This window comes from Antechinus flavipes, chromosome 1 (genome assembly GCF_016432865.1).
Source record: "Antechinus flavipes isolate AdamAnt ecotype Samford, QLD, Australia chromosome 1, AdamAnt_v2, whole genome shotgun sequence".
Classification (NCBI taxonomy): Eukaryota; Metazoa; Chordata; class Mammalia; order Dasyuromorphia; family Dasyuridae; genus Antechinus; species Antechinus flavipes.
Window position 1 is genome coordinate 251,502,036 of NC_067398.1, and position 17,157 is coordinate 251,519,192.

Consider the following 17,157-nt stretch of genomic DNA (forward strand, 5'->3'; position numbering starts at 1 on the left):
ATTATCTGTATACACCAAAAGATTGAGCCAGCACAGAATATTTTTCCAAGCATATGCTAATAGAGTGTTGTCCAATTGGTAGTCTTAAATGCTTGGTTGTCTGATTCCAGTGCACCTATTCAGAGATTCAGCCCTTTACACTTCTCAAAAATAATATTTCAAATAGTTGAAGGAAAAGGTTCATTTCAGTTAGAAATTAGTGAAAATAAAACTATTTTTTAAACCATTCGTCCAATCTGATGAAATCTATCCAGAGATAAGGACTTTTAAATATAGATATAGATATAGATATTTAGATATAGACTTAAAAAATAGATCAAGAAATATTTATTAAGCATTTACTATTAAAGCATTTATTAAGCTTTACTAAGCTTGCTAAGTGGCTCAGGAGAAAGAGAACCAGTTCTGGAATCAGGAGATTCCTCTTCCTGAGTTCAAATCTTGCGTCTTACTGTGTGATCCTGGGCAAGTCACTTAGCCCTATTTGCCTCAGCTTCCTCATCTATAAAAATAAGCTGAAGAAAGAAATAGCTAACCACTCCACTATCTTTGTCAAGAAAAAATGAAATGTAGTTTCAAAGAGTTGGACACAATATATAGCTTTTAAATTTATTTAATAATGAGAACTATCATTTACATAGCACTTTTGCTAAGCACATTACAAATATTATATTACAACTTTAGGAAGAGGTGATATTATCTCCACTTTACAGATGAGGAAACTGAGGCAAACAGAATTAAATTATTTGCTTAAGTCATACAGCTAGTGTTTTGGATCATATATGAATTTATCTTCCTGACTCCGAGCTAAATAATTTCCCTATTGTGTCACCTATCTGCATATTACGCCATTTTATTATTTCCCTGTGAGTTAGGCAGGACAGGCTGTATTGATCATCTCTATTTGGCAGGTGAGACAAGGGAGGGTAATAATGGCAGAGCACGGACTAGAACTCAGACCTCTTGACTACGAGTCTATATCATTATCACCAAAAAAGAAACAAACCCCTCAAGCTTGATTATTGCATCTGTCTTCTTGGGCCCTCCCAGACTGGTCCTTCCTAGGTTAGCAGGATGACTGAGCCCTCCAGGGGCTCTAGGGGCTGACAGCCTGACGTACTGACCCCAGGAGGCTGCGGTCAGGCGGGTGGGAGCCATTTAATGAACTCAGACAAAACCGGACATACAGCGTGAAGATTAAATGTTTACATTGCTTTGTGTTCAGCTAAAGTCAGCTTCTTGGAAAGAAGCCACTATGGATATACTACATAGTCCATAGTCCTCGAAATCCCATTTCCCAAGAGACTGACCTCCGTCTCAGCAACACCCGCCCACGGGCACGGCGTAGGTTTTTAATAACACTCACCAATTCCAGGAGGATTGTATTGAATTTGGGAATGGGAATTGGAAAATGGGAATTTGGGAAAAGCAGCAGCGGGTCTTGGGGGGAAAAGAGGGCGCGTCCCATAAGCGGGAGGGGGCGTGGCTCCGAGGAAGCGGGACCAATGGAGGCTAAGGGGGCGCGGCGGGTGGAAGGGGGGGTGGGGTGGGGGCGGACTGGGGGTGGGGAGGCGGGGAGCTTCAGCTCTCGCCGCGGCGGTGGTGGTGGCAGTGGTTGCGAACAAAGAGCAGGCAGTGGGGAGGAGAGGATCGGAGAGCAGCGCAGCGGAGTGCAGCGCAGCACGTCGGGGGCGCTCAGGCTGCTGGCTCGTTTGCAGACCGGCGATGCGGGAAGCGGGCAGAATGCCGTCCGGGCAGCGGGGGACCCTGGCCCCCTAACCCTCCCCTCATCAGCCCTCCTGCCCGGGAGCTCCGAGACAAGTAGAAGCCGGATGGCAGCCGGGGCCCCACGCGGCTGAGCCTAGAGCCAGGGCCGGGGAGCCAGGGGAGGCGGAGGAAGAGGAGGGAGGGAGGGAGAGGCGGCCAGGAGGCAGGCATCTCCCCCCACTTTTTTCCACCCCCACCCCCAGCCGTCCACCCCCCACCCCTCGGAATCCCCCGCGGACAGCCGGGCCCATGGCCGGGGTCAGCTACTCCGCGCCCTGGTGGGTGAATCTCTTGCACCGGCTGCCCCATTTCAACCTGCAGTGGGAGACGACGAGCAGCCAGTTCCGGCCCGAGGACACGGAATACCAGCAGGTGAGTGTCACCTCCCCCATCCCCCACGGGTGTCTGTGTTCGTGCGGGGTAATTGGGCAGCCTCCCCAATGCTCCTCCGCTCCGCCTCCAGTGGCACCCACGGTGGGGTGGGGAGGCTAGAACTGACTAAGGACTGCGGAGAACTCTTCCATTTTAGACACTTTGGTTTGGGAAGAATATTGCTATCTGGGTTCCTCTTAGCCAGAGTGGGGCCTTTCCAGAGAATACGGTGGTTGGGTATTGATGAAGAAGGGGGTATAGAATCTGACTTGGTAAACACGGGACAGAAAAATCCCCCATGTCCAGTTTTAGGGATCATAATTTAATGCAAAGCTTGAGGGCAGCTTGGGAAGATGAAAATATGCCCCATTCTATCTCATTTCTTCCTCCATACCTCTCATCCCTTCCTTTACAGTCCACCTCCGCTGATCTCCCCCCTCCCGCCTCCCATCACAGGAACGGACTCCCCTGGAGGGCTTGAAAAGGGGCCAGCTCCTAGCTCTTTCAGGAATCACCTCTGAGCCTTTCCCCTCAAATCCTCCCCACCTAACCCCCGGCTTTGGACTCCATCAGGTGGATTACCTTTTTCCTCCCCCCCATCCCAAGGTAGCAGAACTCCTGGACATGGTCTCCTTCTTGTGGTTCTGGAGGTTTTGTTTTCCTCCCTGAGACTGTGGTGAGGACAGCTTCTAATCAGTGTAAACAAAGTGCCCTGGCAAAAGAGAAAGGTGGAAGGTAATAATAGTTAAAGCTGCGTGAGAACCTGGTCTCTGCAGAACAGTCTATGTCTCTTGGCCTGGTATTAACACTGACCAGCTGTCTCCTTGAAACCACATTATGGTGCCTGGGGCCCTGTCTCTTCTCAGGGCTTGGAAGGAGCTGCAGTGATTTGTGTTGGCTTATTGAGATGTGTTCCTTCCTTGGTTGAACACCATTTTTGCCTTCTTGGGTACTCTCTGCACAAGATGCACAAGTGTTTGTATAGATTAACCATGGACCTGGTCGTGACTCTAAACTGATGGTGAATTCCATTTTAATCTCTGTAGGCATCGGAACAAAGTCACCCTAAAATGCCTCCCCTTTGGACCTGAGGCTTGACTAGTCTTGCACCCAAGACAAACCTTGAGTTTATCATTGACCCAGTCCCAGAAGCTCAAATGACTTTTCAATTGCAAAGCCAACTTTTTCCCCCTTGCAAGAAGTGGCCAATGGGGAGTGTGGTTGGGATTTTTTTCTTGAAGACAGTTGTGTTCACATTTGTTCATGGTGTCCAATTTCAGTAGCTCTGGGAGGTTAAGGCTATTCTGGATTTTATCGGTTATTTCTTGTAGGAGTCACCATCTCCTCTGGGTCTTATGGTTATTAGTTGGTTAGTATGGTTGCCTGGATCATAATAGATGCTTAATAAGTGTTGATTGATTGATTATATCATTCTTTATGGGTTTGTTAATCCGTTTCATGGGACTGTTTTGGAGAGAGAAGTCTAAAAAGTAAGCTGGACATCCTTCTTGCCCTGGGTGGTATATACACCTGTCAATTGCTGTTCTGTCTTTCCTGGCCAGAATTCAGGCATCTATGGGGGAGTGACTGACAGGCATCTATCCAGAAGGCAGACTTGCCTTGTATACTCACAACGGTCATACCACTTGAGGGCTGTGTGTGGTTTGTGGTTAGTCAAGAAAGTTGGCAGTAGTGCTGATAAACTTAGGGCACAGCCAGACTCCCTTGTTTCAGGGAGCTGTGTGTATAGCCCTCTTATAGGAATTCCTGTTTTCCGTTGTTCTGGTCTCTCGACTAGATTTGAGAAACATTACCATTCCCTTACTTCCCATCCTCTTTGCAAATGATGACATTCTTTCTTGCCTTTTCCCTTATAAAAATTATTTTTGCTTTTATAGGTAGCTTTTGCTTTTATATCATCTTCACTTCTGAATATATTTCTCCTATTTCCTTTCCCCATAAGCCAATTCAACAAAATAATAAACACATTAATTGTTTGATGGTATGTACAATATTCCCCACCCATATGCACCTCCCTCTGCTAAGGAAGGAGGAAAGTATATATATTTTTTCCTGGGTTCTGCTTCTTTTAAATGCATAGGATCATGGAGTTAAATCTGAAAGAGACTTTAGAGATGATCTAATTCAACCTCCTAGATTTTCAGATCAGAAAACAGATGTCTGTTCTAATAAGTAGCATAGCAGACTTTGAATCCTGGTCTTCTGACTGCCAACCATGTTGAATGTTGAAATGTGAATGAAGAACTGGGCCTGGAATCAGGAAGATCTGAATTCAAATGTGGCCTCAGATATCAACTAGCTGGTGATTCTGCCCAAATCACTTAACCTCTCTCTGCCTCTCTTATGAAATGGAGATCATAATAATACCAACATAATAACTCCTGGGGTGTTTTGAGGATTAAATGAGGTAATATTTGTAAAACACTTAGCATAGTGCCTGACACATAATAAATGCTCAATAAATGCTTGTTTTCTTCCTTTCCCTCCCTTTTATCTCTGTCTCTGTCCTAAATCATAGTCTCACAGAATCACAGAATGCTAGAATTGGAAGGGCTCCTAGAGATCATTTAGTCAGAATCCCCTCATTAAATAAGAGGAATAAACTGAGGCCTCGGAAGTTCCAAGACAGAAGCTCTCCCTTGGTGAAATATTAGGGCTTGAGCATTTATTAATTTCTTATTTTAATACTGGCAACTTTAAGGATCTTGGCTCTGCTTTGTGGATTGTGTGGATTGGAGGTGGTTTCCTATTTAGAGTGAGTAGGGAGCTGGTACCAAAAAATGAATGAGTGCAGGGTTTAGAGAGAATCTGGACTGTCCGCTGAGAGCCATCAAAGATTCCTCCATTTGACACTGGAACAGCCAGTTAGCTGAACTCCAGTAAAACAGTCATAAACAAAAGAAGGAAGGAGGTTATTTAAATTTAGTCATGCTAGCATGGCAAGGAAAATGATTCCTTCGCTTTCGGGGAGCTGAAGGCTTGACTGTTCAGTTTGTCCAAACCTGAGAGTCCCACTTTTCTGAGAAAATAGGCATCCGAGGTTTGGGATGAGTCAAGAGGCCTTGGAGTTTCTGCAAAATTGAGGAGAAGGCTTCTGCAATGAGGCTGTGCTGATGCACATCGGGCCTGTGGCAAATGTCCCATGGAATAAGCTGTCTTCGATCTGGTACCCTCTCACGTCAAAAGGGGGCATTACAAGTAATGGTCTTTAGTGCTTTGCCGGGGTATGTTAGCCTCCCTTAGGGAGGGAGTTGCATCCTTTGTTGCTTGTGATTTATGGGTGCTTTTCTTAGGAGGAGGCCTGATTAGTATCTCCTCTGCCTGGAGACAGCTGTATGGGGTTGTGTACCCACTCGGTCCGCTGGGGGCAGCTGCCTTTGTCTGAAGTGTCCAGGAGAGAAAGCTACTAGTGATGACAGCTGCATTTTAGCAGAGGTCCTGGGGGGTGGTCATCAGAGGCAGTGGTGGGTGGGATGAAAGCTCTGAATATGTGGCTTGATTTGGCATTAGGTCCTCCTTGACAGACTCTCTGTGTGTGTATGTATAGGAGTGTGTAGGTATGCATTCATGATACATATGTATCCAGCTACTTTAAGGTCCAATGCTCTCTGAAGAGGAATCAACTTTAGGGACACAGGCGTTGTTAGATATTCTTCATCTTAGGTTTCTCCTGGGGGCTCACTGCTTCCTGATTTTTGCACAATCCTGCATTGGCTTTTGGTCCAGACTCAGTCTTTTTTGCAGGAGATTATGGGTACAAGCTCAGGAGGGGGAAGTTGTGAGCTATGCCCCAGTAATCACTCTAGATGATAAAGTCGGAGTGGATATCTGTAGTAAGCTGATGATGGATCACAGATTCTAGGCCATGTTCACCCCGGGAATATTTGTGTGGGTCCTGATACTGCCCTTTGGAGCTCCAGGAAAGTACTTTCTGGTCCTGGCTGAATTCTCCCAGAAAAAAGGGAGTTGTATCTGGAGATGGAAACGGACTTCATCTGAGTCATACTGCAGTGCTCAGCTAAGAGTTCTTATTGTTTGGGGAGAGATAAGCCCGAGTGAGGGGGAGGGAATGGGGAAGCCAGCTTATCCTTTCTATTTTTTCCTTTCTCTGTGCTTCCCTTTTTCCTAAGGGTAGGGACATGCTGCACAGTTGGGTTAGAGGCTGTCAAGGCCTTCCCTCCAAGCCTTGATTGGTCTCTTTCTGGGCGTTGAGCTGCACAAAAATCTTAAGAAACATTTTTTAAAATCAATCAGCAAGCATTTATTAAAGATCTCCTAAATTCCATCACTTTGTAAGGCACTGGGGCTGCAAAGATAAAATAAATCTTCCTCACCTTCATCTATGCATTTTTTAAACTTTCTTTCAAAATTGTTCAAATCCTACCTTCTGCAAGTCTTTCCTGTACCTCTCTATTACAAGAGTCTTTCCTCTGGGATTACCTTTCAGTTGTAGTTGTTCAGTCATTTAAGTTGTATCTTATTACACCATCTGGGGTTTTCTTGGCAAAGATGCTGGAATGGTTTGCCATCTTGTTCTCTAGTTCATTTTACAATCGAGTGAAGTGACTTGCCCAGGATCACACAGCTACTAAACGTTTGAAGCTAAATTTGAACTCAGACTCCAGGCCTGCCATTCTACCCATTAAGCCACTTATTTGCCCTTTAATTTACATTGTACATATCTAGTTGTTCACAATCCCCATTAGATTGTTTTTCTTGAGGAGGAGGACTATGGTTTTTTTTTTTTTTTTCCTTGCATCTTTGTTATACAAATAAGCCTTAAGAAATGCTTTTGTTTTATTATTTATATTTATATTTGTTATATTTGTAATTGTTTTTTTTTCCGCAGTTACAGTTAATATAATTTTTTACATTTGTTTTTAAAACTTTGAGTTCCCGATTCTCTCCTTTAGTACATAAGAAATGCTTTTTTGATCAATAAAACATGGCTGAAATCCTGACTTGTAACTCAGTGGTGTAAATCAGAGACTTCTTCTAAGATACGTAAGAATCAGGGATCATTAGTCTTAGCTGATGCTGCTGAGATATCTCTCTGTGGTTCCTTGTGCAGCTTTAGTGTATCTAGAACTCTGTGTGTTCCATACTTTTTAAATTGTTCTCAAAAAAGACCTCAGAAGACTGTTGTCTTGACTTGCAAGTGAATTGGATTTAATTGAGGCAGCTGCTCAAAGTCATCAGCCCCACTCTTTTCTTTAGAGTTATTCCAGTCCAGTGGCAAGATACAGATCAGGAGCCCTGGAGATGGCCTGGATGCAATGGGAGATGACCTTTTTTTCACCTTTTACGAAGTCTGAAGATTCTCCTGATCTAGATAAATTGCACCTATGGTTTAGAAGCAGTGGTCAGGGATGTCTTCTCTGTGGTCATGTTTTGGTTATCAGGGAACAGCAATGGAAGATTTTGCTCTATCTTTTCACTATCCCATGAAGCAGCCATGCTCATTCCTGTCTTTATGTTATTTTACTTTTTAGCTCTTGCCACCTTCGTTGGCCTTTTCTACCTTTTCAAATCATACTTCTCCTGGTTTTGTCCTACCTTCTCCATGAAACCTTTTTTGGTAACTTCAGTCTTTATTCATCTTCTTCTCTGAACTCCTTTGGAACTATTTTTAGTGCTTAATACGGAATTATTTTATCTTTATGAATTTCAGTTTCCTCAGCTGCAAAATGAGGAAAATACTACACACACACACACACACACACACACACACACACACACACCCCTCTAACTCTAAGATATATATATATATATGCACCTCTTAGGTGTATATATATGTTTGTTTTGTTTTATTTATATATGTTATACACACACACACACACCACACACACACACACCCCTTAGAGGATCTGTAAGCCTCAAATGAAGACATAAAGTGCTTTGTGAACTTTAAAGTTTTCTATAAAAACCAATTATTTGGACTCAAAGTCTAGTGTTTTTACCCTAGGATTGAACACCAGGGAGCTGCCCAGTTTATCCTCTTTGGCTAATGGATTTGGATGGACAGCCAGCCGTTGATTTGGTCTTCTTAGCAATGTGTCCTTTGGGCCAGGAGTTGTACGGATTAGACTCTAGAGCTAAGGCTTACCCTTCCAAAGCCATGCGTCTTTCTGTTGTCTCTACTGTACTGGCTCTCACCAAGTCCCATAGGCTTGGCACCTCTCTCCTGCATATTGGAAGCATGTGTGCCCGTGCACGTCCGGGATGACGTGTTCTTGTCCTGCTCCCAGCTGGCTCAGAGTCATGGTGTAGTTTTGGCTTTTACAGGGTTTGAGTTGTGTGCTTTGTTTCCTACCAGGTCTGTTTCTGTTTCTAGGCTCTTTTCAAAGCAATGATCTGTTCTTGGGGATGGGGGTAGGGTGGGGTCTTTGGATGCAGAGAGTCTCTTTATAAGCAATAGAACTAAGAGCTATGGGAATACTATCTAATGGCCAACATCTGAGGGCTTATTTTATAGATGATGATGATGTCATTTTGTGTATGGTATTCAAATCTGTTCAATGTGTGTTCTCATATTATCTCAAATTTTATCCTCTCAATTATTCTGTGAAATGCATAGAGAAGGGCGTGGTATCCCGGATTTACTAATCTGAACATTGAAGAGAAGAAAGGTTGAACATCTCATTTTAGTCACATAACTATTTAATGACAGAGTTGAGACCAGAACATCTCTTTTAATTTTTCCCCTTCAGAATTCTCATAAAGGGAGGCTGGTGAAGAGAATCAATGTTGGTTTCTCCCTTCTGCCTGTTGGATTTTAATAGCTGTTAACATCTGTATACTTCTGATGGCCTCTGGACTTATCCCAGAAAGAGTCTGTGGAGATTTCCAAGTTTTATCCTGATTCAGTCAGTAATGCTAGTTAGACCTATATAAATGGTGGTTCCTCTGTTATGGGTGGGGGAGGAAGGTGAGAGCAGTTTTGTGTTAAGCAGCTTTGTTTATGGGTGGTATAAAAAAGGAGGTGGTAGCTCCTGTTGGGAACTATGAGCGTTTCTTGTTTGTTATTGGTCAGTTTGTTATTCAGGCGTGTCTAAATCTTTGTGACCCCATGCACTGTATCATGCCGTATTGGCCATGTTTTGTTTTGGTTTTTTGCTGCAGGGAAGGAGGAGGGAGATTGGCTTGGAGAAAAGGGGCAAAGATACCGAGGTGGTTTGCCATTTTGCCTTCTCCAGTAGAATAAGGCAAACAGGTTAAGTGAGTTGCCCAGCATCACACAATTCGTAAGTGTCTGAGGCTACATTTGAACTCAGGTCTTCCTATACCGCTCTATCCACTGAGCCACCGCTGCCTTGTGAGTTTCTTCAGAGTCTACTTAATTCTTCCTCTGAAGACTGAGGTGTCAAAAAGGAGAAACACAAATCAGAATGTATTGTTAGGATCATAAAGTGAGAGGAAGTCTTGTATTTTGTGTTCAATAAATACTGAAAGATTTTCTACTTTGTATCATCTCTGCTGCCTAGGACACTGTTGCACATAAGTGCTTAATAAATGAATGTCAAATGCAAAAAGACAACACCTTGCTACTCAGAGAAGAAAGATTTTGGATTTGGGAAAGAAAGATGTAGGAATGCTGCTTTATTGTGTATATTCCTTATATGACCCTAGGGAACCCACAGTTTTTTCATTTGGAAAAAGAGGATATTGGATTAAATTCTCTCTATATATAGTCCTTTGCAATTCTACATCCTATGAGGACTGAGTTGAATGAATGAAGGGTATATTAGAAGATCCATACTTTACCTAGAGCAGTGGATAGAACTTGAAGGCAGGAAGACCTGAGTTTAAATCTAGTCTTAGATACTTCCTAGCTGTGTGACCCTGGGCAAGTCACTTTACTCTGTTTGCCTCAGTTTCTTCATTTATAATGAGCTGGAGAAGAAAATGACAAACCACTCTAATACCTTTGCCATGGAAACCACAAAAAGGGATTACAGAGAGTTGGACATAACTGAAAATGGTTAAACAACAATAAATATTTCAACCTCTACTTGTTAATCCTCTGATGAACTGCTACTAAGTTTAATAGGAGGAAGGATGAGGAATGGGCTAGATATAGACTTTTAAATGTCTATTTTCTGAGACCATTCAGCTTCTTAGGTAGATAGCTCCAAGGAATTGTTATGGTGATTTAAAAGCAGAATGAGAAAAAAAAATAACAAGTATCTAATCAGCCCCTGGACTTCCCCCTGGATCTTGTTATTTCTCAACTGAACCCCTTCATTCCCCTGGAGCCAGTCACCCTTACCCATATCCCAGCTGTTAGTGAGAGAAACAGGGAGTCTGAGGGAATAGAGTGGAAAATAGTGTATGTGATCTCAGCCTTCCCTGGGGAGGATAAGTCATTCTGTATGGACATCCTTTTCTCTGTCCCTTAACATTTTGATGGAGGTCAAATGTCTGTTGAAATGAATGAAATAACCTTGAGAAAGGAGGGAATATTGGCTGTGGGTAAGGTAAATACATAGACTGAAATTGGGGGGGGGGTTGGTTTGCTTTTTTAATATTAGCTGTCCAAGTCAATTCCTTTTTCTCCTTCATTCCCTCCACCCCTCCAGCCATCTGGAACCGCTCCCAAAGTCCAGAGCCCAGAACAATTGCCTTGGTTTACTATACCATAGGGATGAGTTTGTGTGTGTTTTAACAATTTAGGCAGATGTCAGAATAAAATAAAGTAAAACCTTTCACCTCACCTGCTGTAGGATTTAATAGTCAGCTTTCCTCCTGGCTTTTGGAATTCACCCTCCTGCAAGCAGTCATGGCCCTGCTTGTGACAGGTGTTGGAAGAAAGCAGAAATACTCACAAATATGTCAGGAAGTTCCTCCATTTGAACCCACAACCCATCTTTGAAAGGAGAAATTGATCCAAAGCTTGAAAGCCGGGTCATTTCCAATCCTGCTATCATCAAATATCATCAAATCCTTTTGCCTTTCAAGATAGTAGGTAGAACCTGGCAGCCCTTACTTTAACTGTTATAGCTATTCTATACAGAATCATGGCTAAATATTCTGTTTATTAAAATGCTGTTCCTCTCTAGCTCAGAAACCTTCAACGGCTCCCCGTCACTTACAGTCTTCATCTTAATGTTCTAAAACTTTCAAATTTAGATTCTTCTTTAGATGCAATTATATCTCTCACTGTTCCCCTAAAGTAACACTCTGCTCTAATCAGGTTTATCTCTTCACTTCCTGCTCATTCTCATCTTGACTTTGGTTCATCTGTCCGTCAATAAACATTTATTAAGTACCTGCACATTCCAGAACTATGCTTATGACTGAGGATACCAAAAACAAACAACAACAACAACAAAAAACCCAAAACAAAAAGACCAAAACAGCCCCAGCTATTCACGTGCACACAATCTAATATTACCTGCCTAAAGTCTTCTTTACTTATATTAAAGCCCAATTGAGGCTGCCTCCTCCTTCATGAATCATTCCCTGACTACTGTTGCCAATATTTACCACAATCCAAATTCAAAAACATTTATTCAACTCTTATTAAGTGCAAGGAACTGTAGCAGTTCAGGGTCCCTATTTTTAAGGTGTATATGGGTAAGAAGGTAGAGGGAAGGACAAATCTACAAATCATTATAATGCAAGACAAATAAAAGGTTAGGAGAAATTTGAGGAAGGTCATATCACTTTCAATTAGTAGTCAGAAAAAGTGTCATGGAAGAGGTAGTACCTGAGATATCTTGAAGGAAGGAAGGTAGATTGAGATATGGGAGGAGGCTATTCAAGAAGAAGTTACAATGAGCTAAACTTTAGATGGGAGAGACCTGGATGAGAAAGGTAGTTGGGGATGGGGATACTGTCATTATTTGTCTGGGGCATAGATTGCATAAAGGGGAAAAGTGAAAGATGAGGTTTAAAAGGTAAGTTGGGGGGCAGCTAGGTGTCACAGTGGATAGAGGACCAATCCTGAAGTCAGGAAGACCTGAGTTCAAATCTGGTCTAAGACACTTAACACTTCCTAGCTGTGTGACCCTGAGCAAGTCACTTAACCCTAATTGCCTCAGCAAAAAAAAAAAAAAAAAAAAGGTAGGTTGGAACCAATCTGTGGAGAATTTTGAGTTCTAGAGATCGGTTTTTGAATTCCACCTTCCATAAACTAGCATTTCCTGTTACTTGCTCTCTGCTGTGTTAGGTTTATTTTTCTAATAAGATAGTAAGCTTCTTAAAGCCAAAAATTTGTATCTCGTATTTGAACCACCCCTGGCACCTGTTGTGATGTGTTTCTTTTGAAGAAACCTGTTGAGTTGTTTGGAAAGGAGATGGACAAGCAGAAGAATGAAGTGGGATGAATTCTCAACAAACAAGACCTCTTCTAGATAGCTGGATGATGTGGGACTGTCATGAGGAGAAGCAGTTGCTTCATTCCTTTCATCCTGCCTCATTCCTTTTTACTTCAGCACTGGGACTAAAGGATCCTGTTCTTGCTTTCATTATACCTTGTGGGAAACTTAAAAATTTGTTGAGAAGAGAAGAGAATGTCCTGCAAAGCCAGAGTCTCATCCTGTGGAGGGAGAACCAATGGAAAATCGTAACCTTCAGCTCCTCTTTTTTAGGAAGCCTGGAAACTGGAGAAAGCCAGAGAAGTGTCTGGGAATTGTGTCTGGGAATACTAGATAATCTGAAGCTGCTTCTCAGAAGTAATGATAAGGTGTGGTTTGGGGTTCTTGAGGGTTTTTGGAATGACTTGAAAGAGATGAGCTACTATCCTGCTCCTTGAGAGCTGTTTCCTGTAGATATTAGCTCCGTATTCACTTGGGTTATCAGAGGGCACATGTTTGGGAGACTACACTATATTGTAAGTAGTTCCCTCCTATCATTGTGTACTTCTGCATCTCCCTCCACTCCTCTTTCCTGTTTGGATTAAAAAAAACACACCCTTTCACATAGTTGTCTGGTACCAGGTTATTGCTTTAAAATGTGCATTTTGATCTGTTCATAATGAAGGGGGGGCAGACAGATTACTGTTGGAGTTTGGGATGTGTGTGTCTGTGTGTGTGGTCTCCAGAGATCAGAGATCCTAATAGATCAAGAATATCATTTCTTTATTAATCTTGACATAAGAAATCAAGAATAGCTATCTGTGTGGCTTTGCTCTCATGTTTGAAGTGTGAGTTTAAGGCACTTTGCATGGGAGTAGTGTAAGACCCCACTTTTGGAACCAGGTTTTGTTTATAGGTTGGAGATAAGGATTGGAGCTATCATTTTCATATATTTATATGTATGTGTGTATATATATGTATGTGTACATGCATATATACATACACTTATTTGTATATACATATATATCCATACTATATATGTATGTATGTATGTATCTATCTATCTGAACTTCTGGATAAGGAGATTACCTTTACTAATGTAAGTTGACACCTTATTTGCAACTTATAGGCTTAGGGTTGTCTAAAGTATTTTAAATGGCTTGGACAGGATTACACAGCCACTATGTGTTCAAAGAAGCATGAAATGAACTCTAGGGCATTAGCTCTCCTCTAGATGCATGGAAGATCTTGATGTACACTCCTCACTATAACCCTGACTTTTGTCTCTTACTTTGAAGTTTCTTTTATTTGCACCAAGTGTGTGTCTCTCTCCAGAACACCTGTGTGACAGTTGGACCCTGAACTCTCATCCATCATAAGACTTTCCAAGAAGCAGATCTTGCCCTGGGATTCATTTTGACCTTCATTACTGAGGGCCAGTGAAAAGGAGGATAGGATACTGAGAAAGGGAAATTACTTAAACCTCACTGAAGAATAACTCTTTAGCTCTAGGTTTCATAGTTATAGAACTTGAGTGCTGAAAGAAACTCAACATTATCCAATCCACTTGCTTCCCTGTTTGAGGGTGTTCCTTGAGCATTGGTAAATTAATACTGCGTTAAAAAAAATTCCATATTCTCTTTTTCACCAGCAGAACACCTGTGAACTGTTCTTTTTCTTCTTCTTTGCTGTGGGGAATAAGTAGGTGGAAGCTGTTTTTCTATTTCTTATTTCTTCCCCCACACTCTCAGCCACACATTCACTTTCAGAAGTAGGGTGGAACAACCTCCCTGAGCAGGCTGAGGCAATCTTCACATTCAAGCCATTAGCCAGATTTTCCAGGGTGTCAGGCTATATGTGTGTATTTGGAGGTAGATGTATGTGTGTGTACTCTGTGAAAGAGGGAAACATTTTTAAGTCAACAATGTATTTGTTTCTTTTTCTTTTCCTCTCCTCTTCTCTTCTTTCTTCTGCTTTGCTTTGTTTTCCTTTCCTCTTTCCCTCTTCCCTTTCCTTTCCTGTCCTCTCCTTTCCTCTGTTTTGCTTTGCTTTCCTTTCCTCTCCTGTCCTGTCCTGACCCTGTCTTTTCCTTGCCCTGTCCTTTTCCCTGAGAAGCTAGCTAAGCTTTTTGCTCCCAGGAGAAAAATTAGTCCCACATAGAGAGCTCATTCTCTCACCACTGCTAGCCTCCATTTCCTAGGCTCTATCAAAGCAGCTCATAAGGAACAAAGAGGTCCTGGGAAAAAAAACCTGAGGAATTGATTCCCAAAACACAACTCTGGGGTCAGCTATGTCATAGGCATCATGCAGTCTTCTCCAGAAAGTCTCTTATTCGAGTTCTGGGCTCACTTACAGACCAGCAATTCTATGCAGATTTTTTTTTTTTTTTTAAGAGATCATAGGGAAAGAAATGTGGGATTGGGAAGGGGGAAAGAAATCTAGACATATTTCCTTGGAATCTTGGGTATTAGTTTCATAGAATCATAAAACCTGAATAATGTGAGGGTTCTTTAGAAATTTTGTCCAACTCCTCAGAGCCCCTCAGTGATTAAAATTGAGCGCAAAATTTTTCTAATATAATTCTTTTTCTTTAGGTATTATCTCAAGATTTAGAAGCATTGCAAAATATTTTCTATATGAATGTATTAAAGTAATACTAGTGATCCTGAGATGTAAAAGGGACCTTGGGCCATCAGGAACCTTTAATTCCACAAATGAGAAAACTGAATCATTGTTAAGTGACCTGCCAAAAGTCACATAGCTAATAAGTGTCCTCAGTCAGATTTATTTGCTAGGTCTTACCCACTTCATGTCCAATTGTTATGCCATGTCTTCTCTTTAATTTGACATTACTACTTATGTATTCCTTTCAACTAATACCAAATACTTATTCTTTTTTTTTTTAAATAACTTTTTATTGACAGAACCCATGCCAGGGTAATTTTTTACAGCATTATCCCTTGCACTCACTTCTGTTCCGATTTTTCCCCTCTCTCCCTCCACCCCCTCCCCCAGATGGCAAGCAGTCCTTTACATGTTAAATAGGTTACAGTATATCCTAGAAACAATATATGTGTGCAGAACCGAACAGTTTTCTTGTTGCACAGGGAGAATTGGATTCAGAAGGTATAAATAACCTGGGAAGAAAAACAAAAATGCAAGCAGTTTATATTCATTTCCCAGTGTTCTTTCTTTGTGTGTAGCTGCTTCTGTCCATCCTTGATCAGTTGAAACTGTATTAGCTCTCTTTATCGAAGAGATCCACTTCCATCAGAATACATCCTCAAACAGTATCATTGTTGAGTTATATAATGATCTAGTTCTGCTCATTTCACTTAGCACCAAATACTTATTCAATGCAGAATGAGAGATTGGAGCATTTTTTAGATAAGGAGCCATATATCAAAGAAATCATAGGTCTAGCTTGGTGGATGAGATATGAGTTGCTAAAACCTGAAAGCAGTCTCTTTCCTCAAGAAGCTTGATTCACTATTTGAGCACAAGTAGGGTAGAAAAGCATGACTGTGAGCATCTTGTTAAAAGACCTTTGTGTTGGAGTAATTAGATGGTGCAGTGGGTAGAGCATCAGCTCTGGAGTCAGGAGGACCTGAGTTCAAAATCTAGCCTTAGGAATGCAAATTAAGACAATTCTGAGATACCACTACACACCGGTCAGATTGGCCAAGATGACAGGAAACGATAATGATGAATGTTGGAGGGTTATGAGAAAACTGGGACATTGATGCATTGTTGGGGAAGTTGTGAACAAATCCAACCATTTTGGAGAGTAATCTGGAATTATGCCCAAAAAGTTATCAAACTGTGCATACCCTTTGACACAGCAGTGTTACTACTGGGCTTATATCCCAAAGAGATCTTAAAGGAGGGAAAGGAACCCACATGTGCAAAAATGTTTGTGGCTGCCCTTTTCATAGTGGCAAGAAACTGGAAACTGAGTGGATGCCCATCAATTGGAGAGTGGATGAATAAATTATGGTATATGAATGCTATGGAATATTATTGTTCTCTAATAAACGACCAGCAGGATGATTTCAGAGTCCTGGAGAGACCTACATGAACTGATGCTGAGTGAAATGAGCAGTACCAAAAAATAATTGTACATGACAACAAGAAGACTATACAATGATCAACTCTGATAGATGTAGCTCTCTTCAACAATGAGATGATTCAAATCAGTTCCACTTGTGCAGTGATGAAGAGAGTCATCTACACCCAGAGAGAGGACTGTAGGGCCTGAGTGTGGACCACAACATAAGCATTTTCACTCTGTTGATGTTTGCTTGCATTTTGTTTTCCTTCTCAGATTTTTTTTTTTCTTTCTAGATCTGATTTTTCTTGTGCAGCAAGATAACTATAAATATGTATACATATATTGAATTTAGCATATATTTTAACATATTTAACATGTATGGGACTATGTACCATCTAGGGGAAGGGGTGGGGGAAAGGAGGGAAAAATTTGGGAAAGAAAATTTTGCAAGGGTCAAGTTGTAAAATTATCCATGCATAATGTTTTGTAAATAAAAAGCTTTAATAAAAAAAAAAATCTAGTCTCAGACACTTAATGCTAGTTGTTTGACTCTGGGCAAGTCATTTAACTTCAATTGCCTCACATACACATACACACATGCAGAAAAGATATATAGTAGAAGACCTTTGTGTTATCTAAAACCCCTTT

At 41.6% G+C, this 17,157-nt stretch overlaps 1 protein-coding gene across 1 annotated transcript in view; it reads left to right on the forward strand.

The window, feature by feature from the left end:
- The first annotated feature begins 1,595 nt into the window (after positions 1–1,595).
- TTYH3 (tweety family member 3) overlaps positions 1,596–17,157 on the forward strand; it is a 181,110-nt gene continuing 165,548 nt past the window's right edge. Inside the window, exon 1 of the mRNA XM_052000090.1 lies at positions 1,596–2,139. Within this exon, the coding sequence (XP_051856050.1) occupies positions 2,017–2,139 (123 nt within the window). The 5' untranslated portion in view covers positions 1,596–2,016. The remainder of the gene's footprint in view (positions 2,140–17,157) is intronic.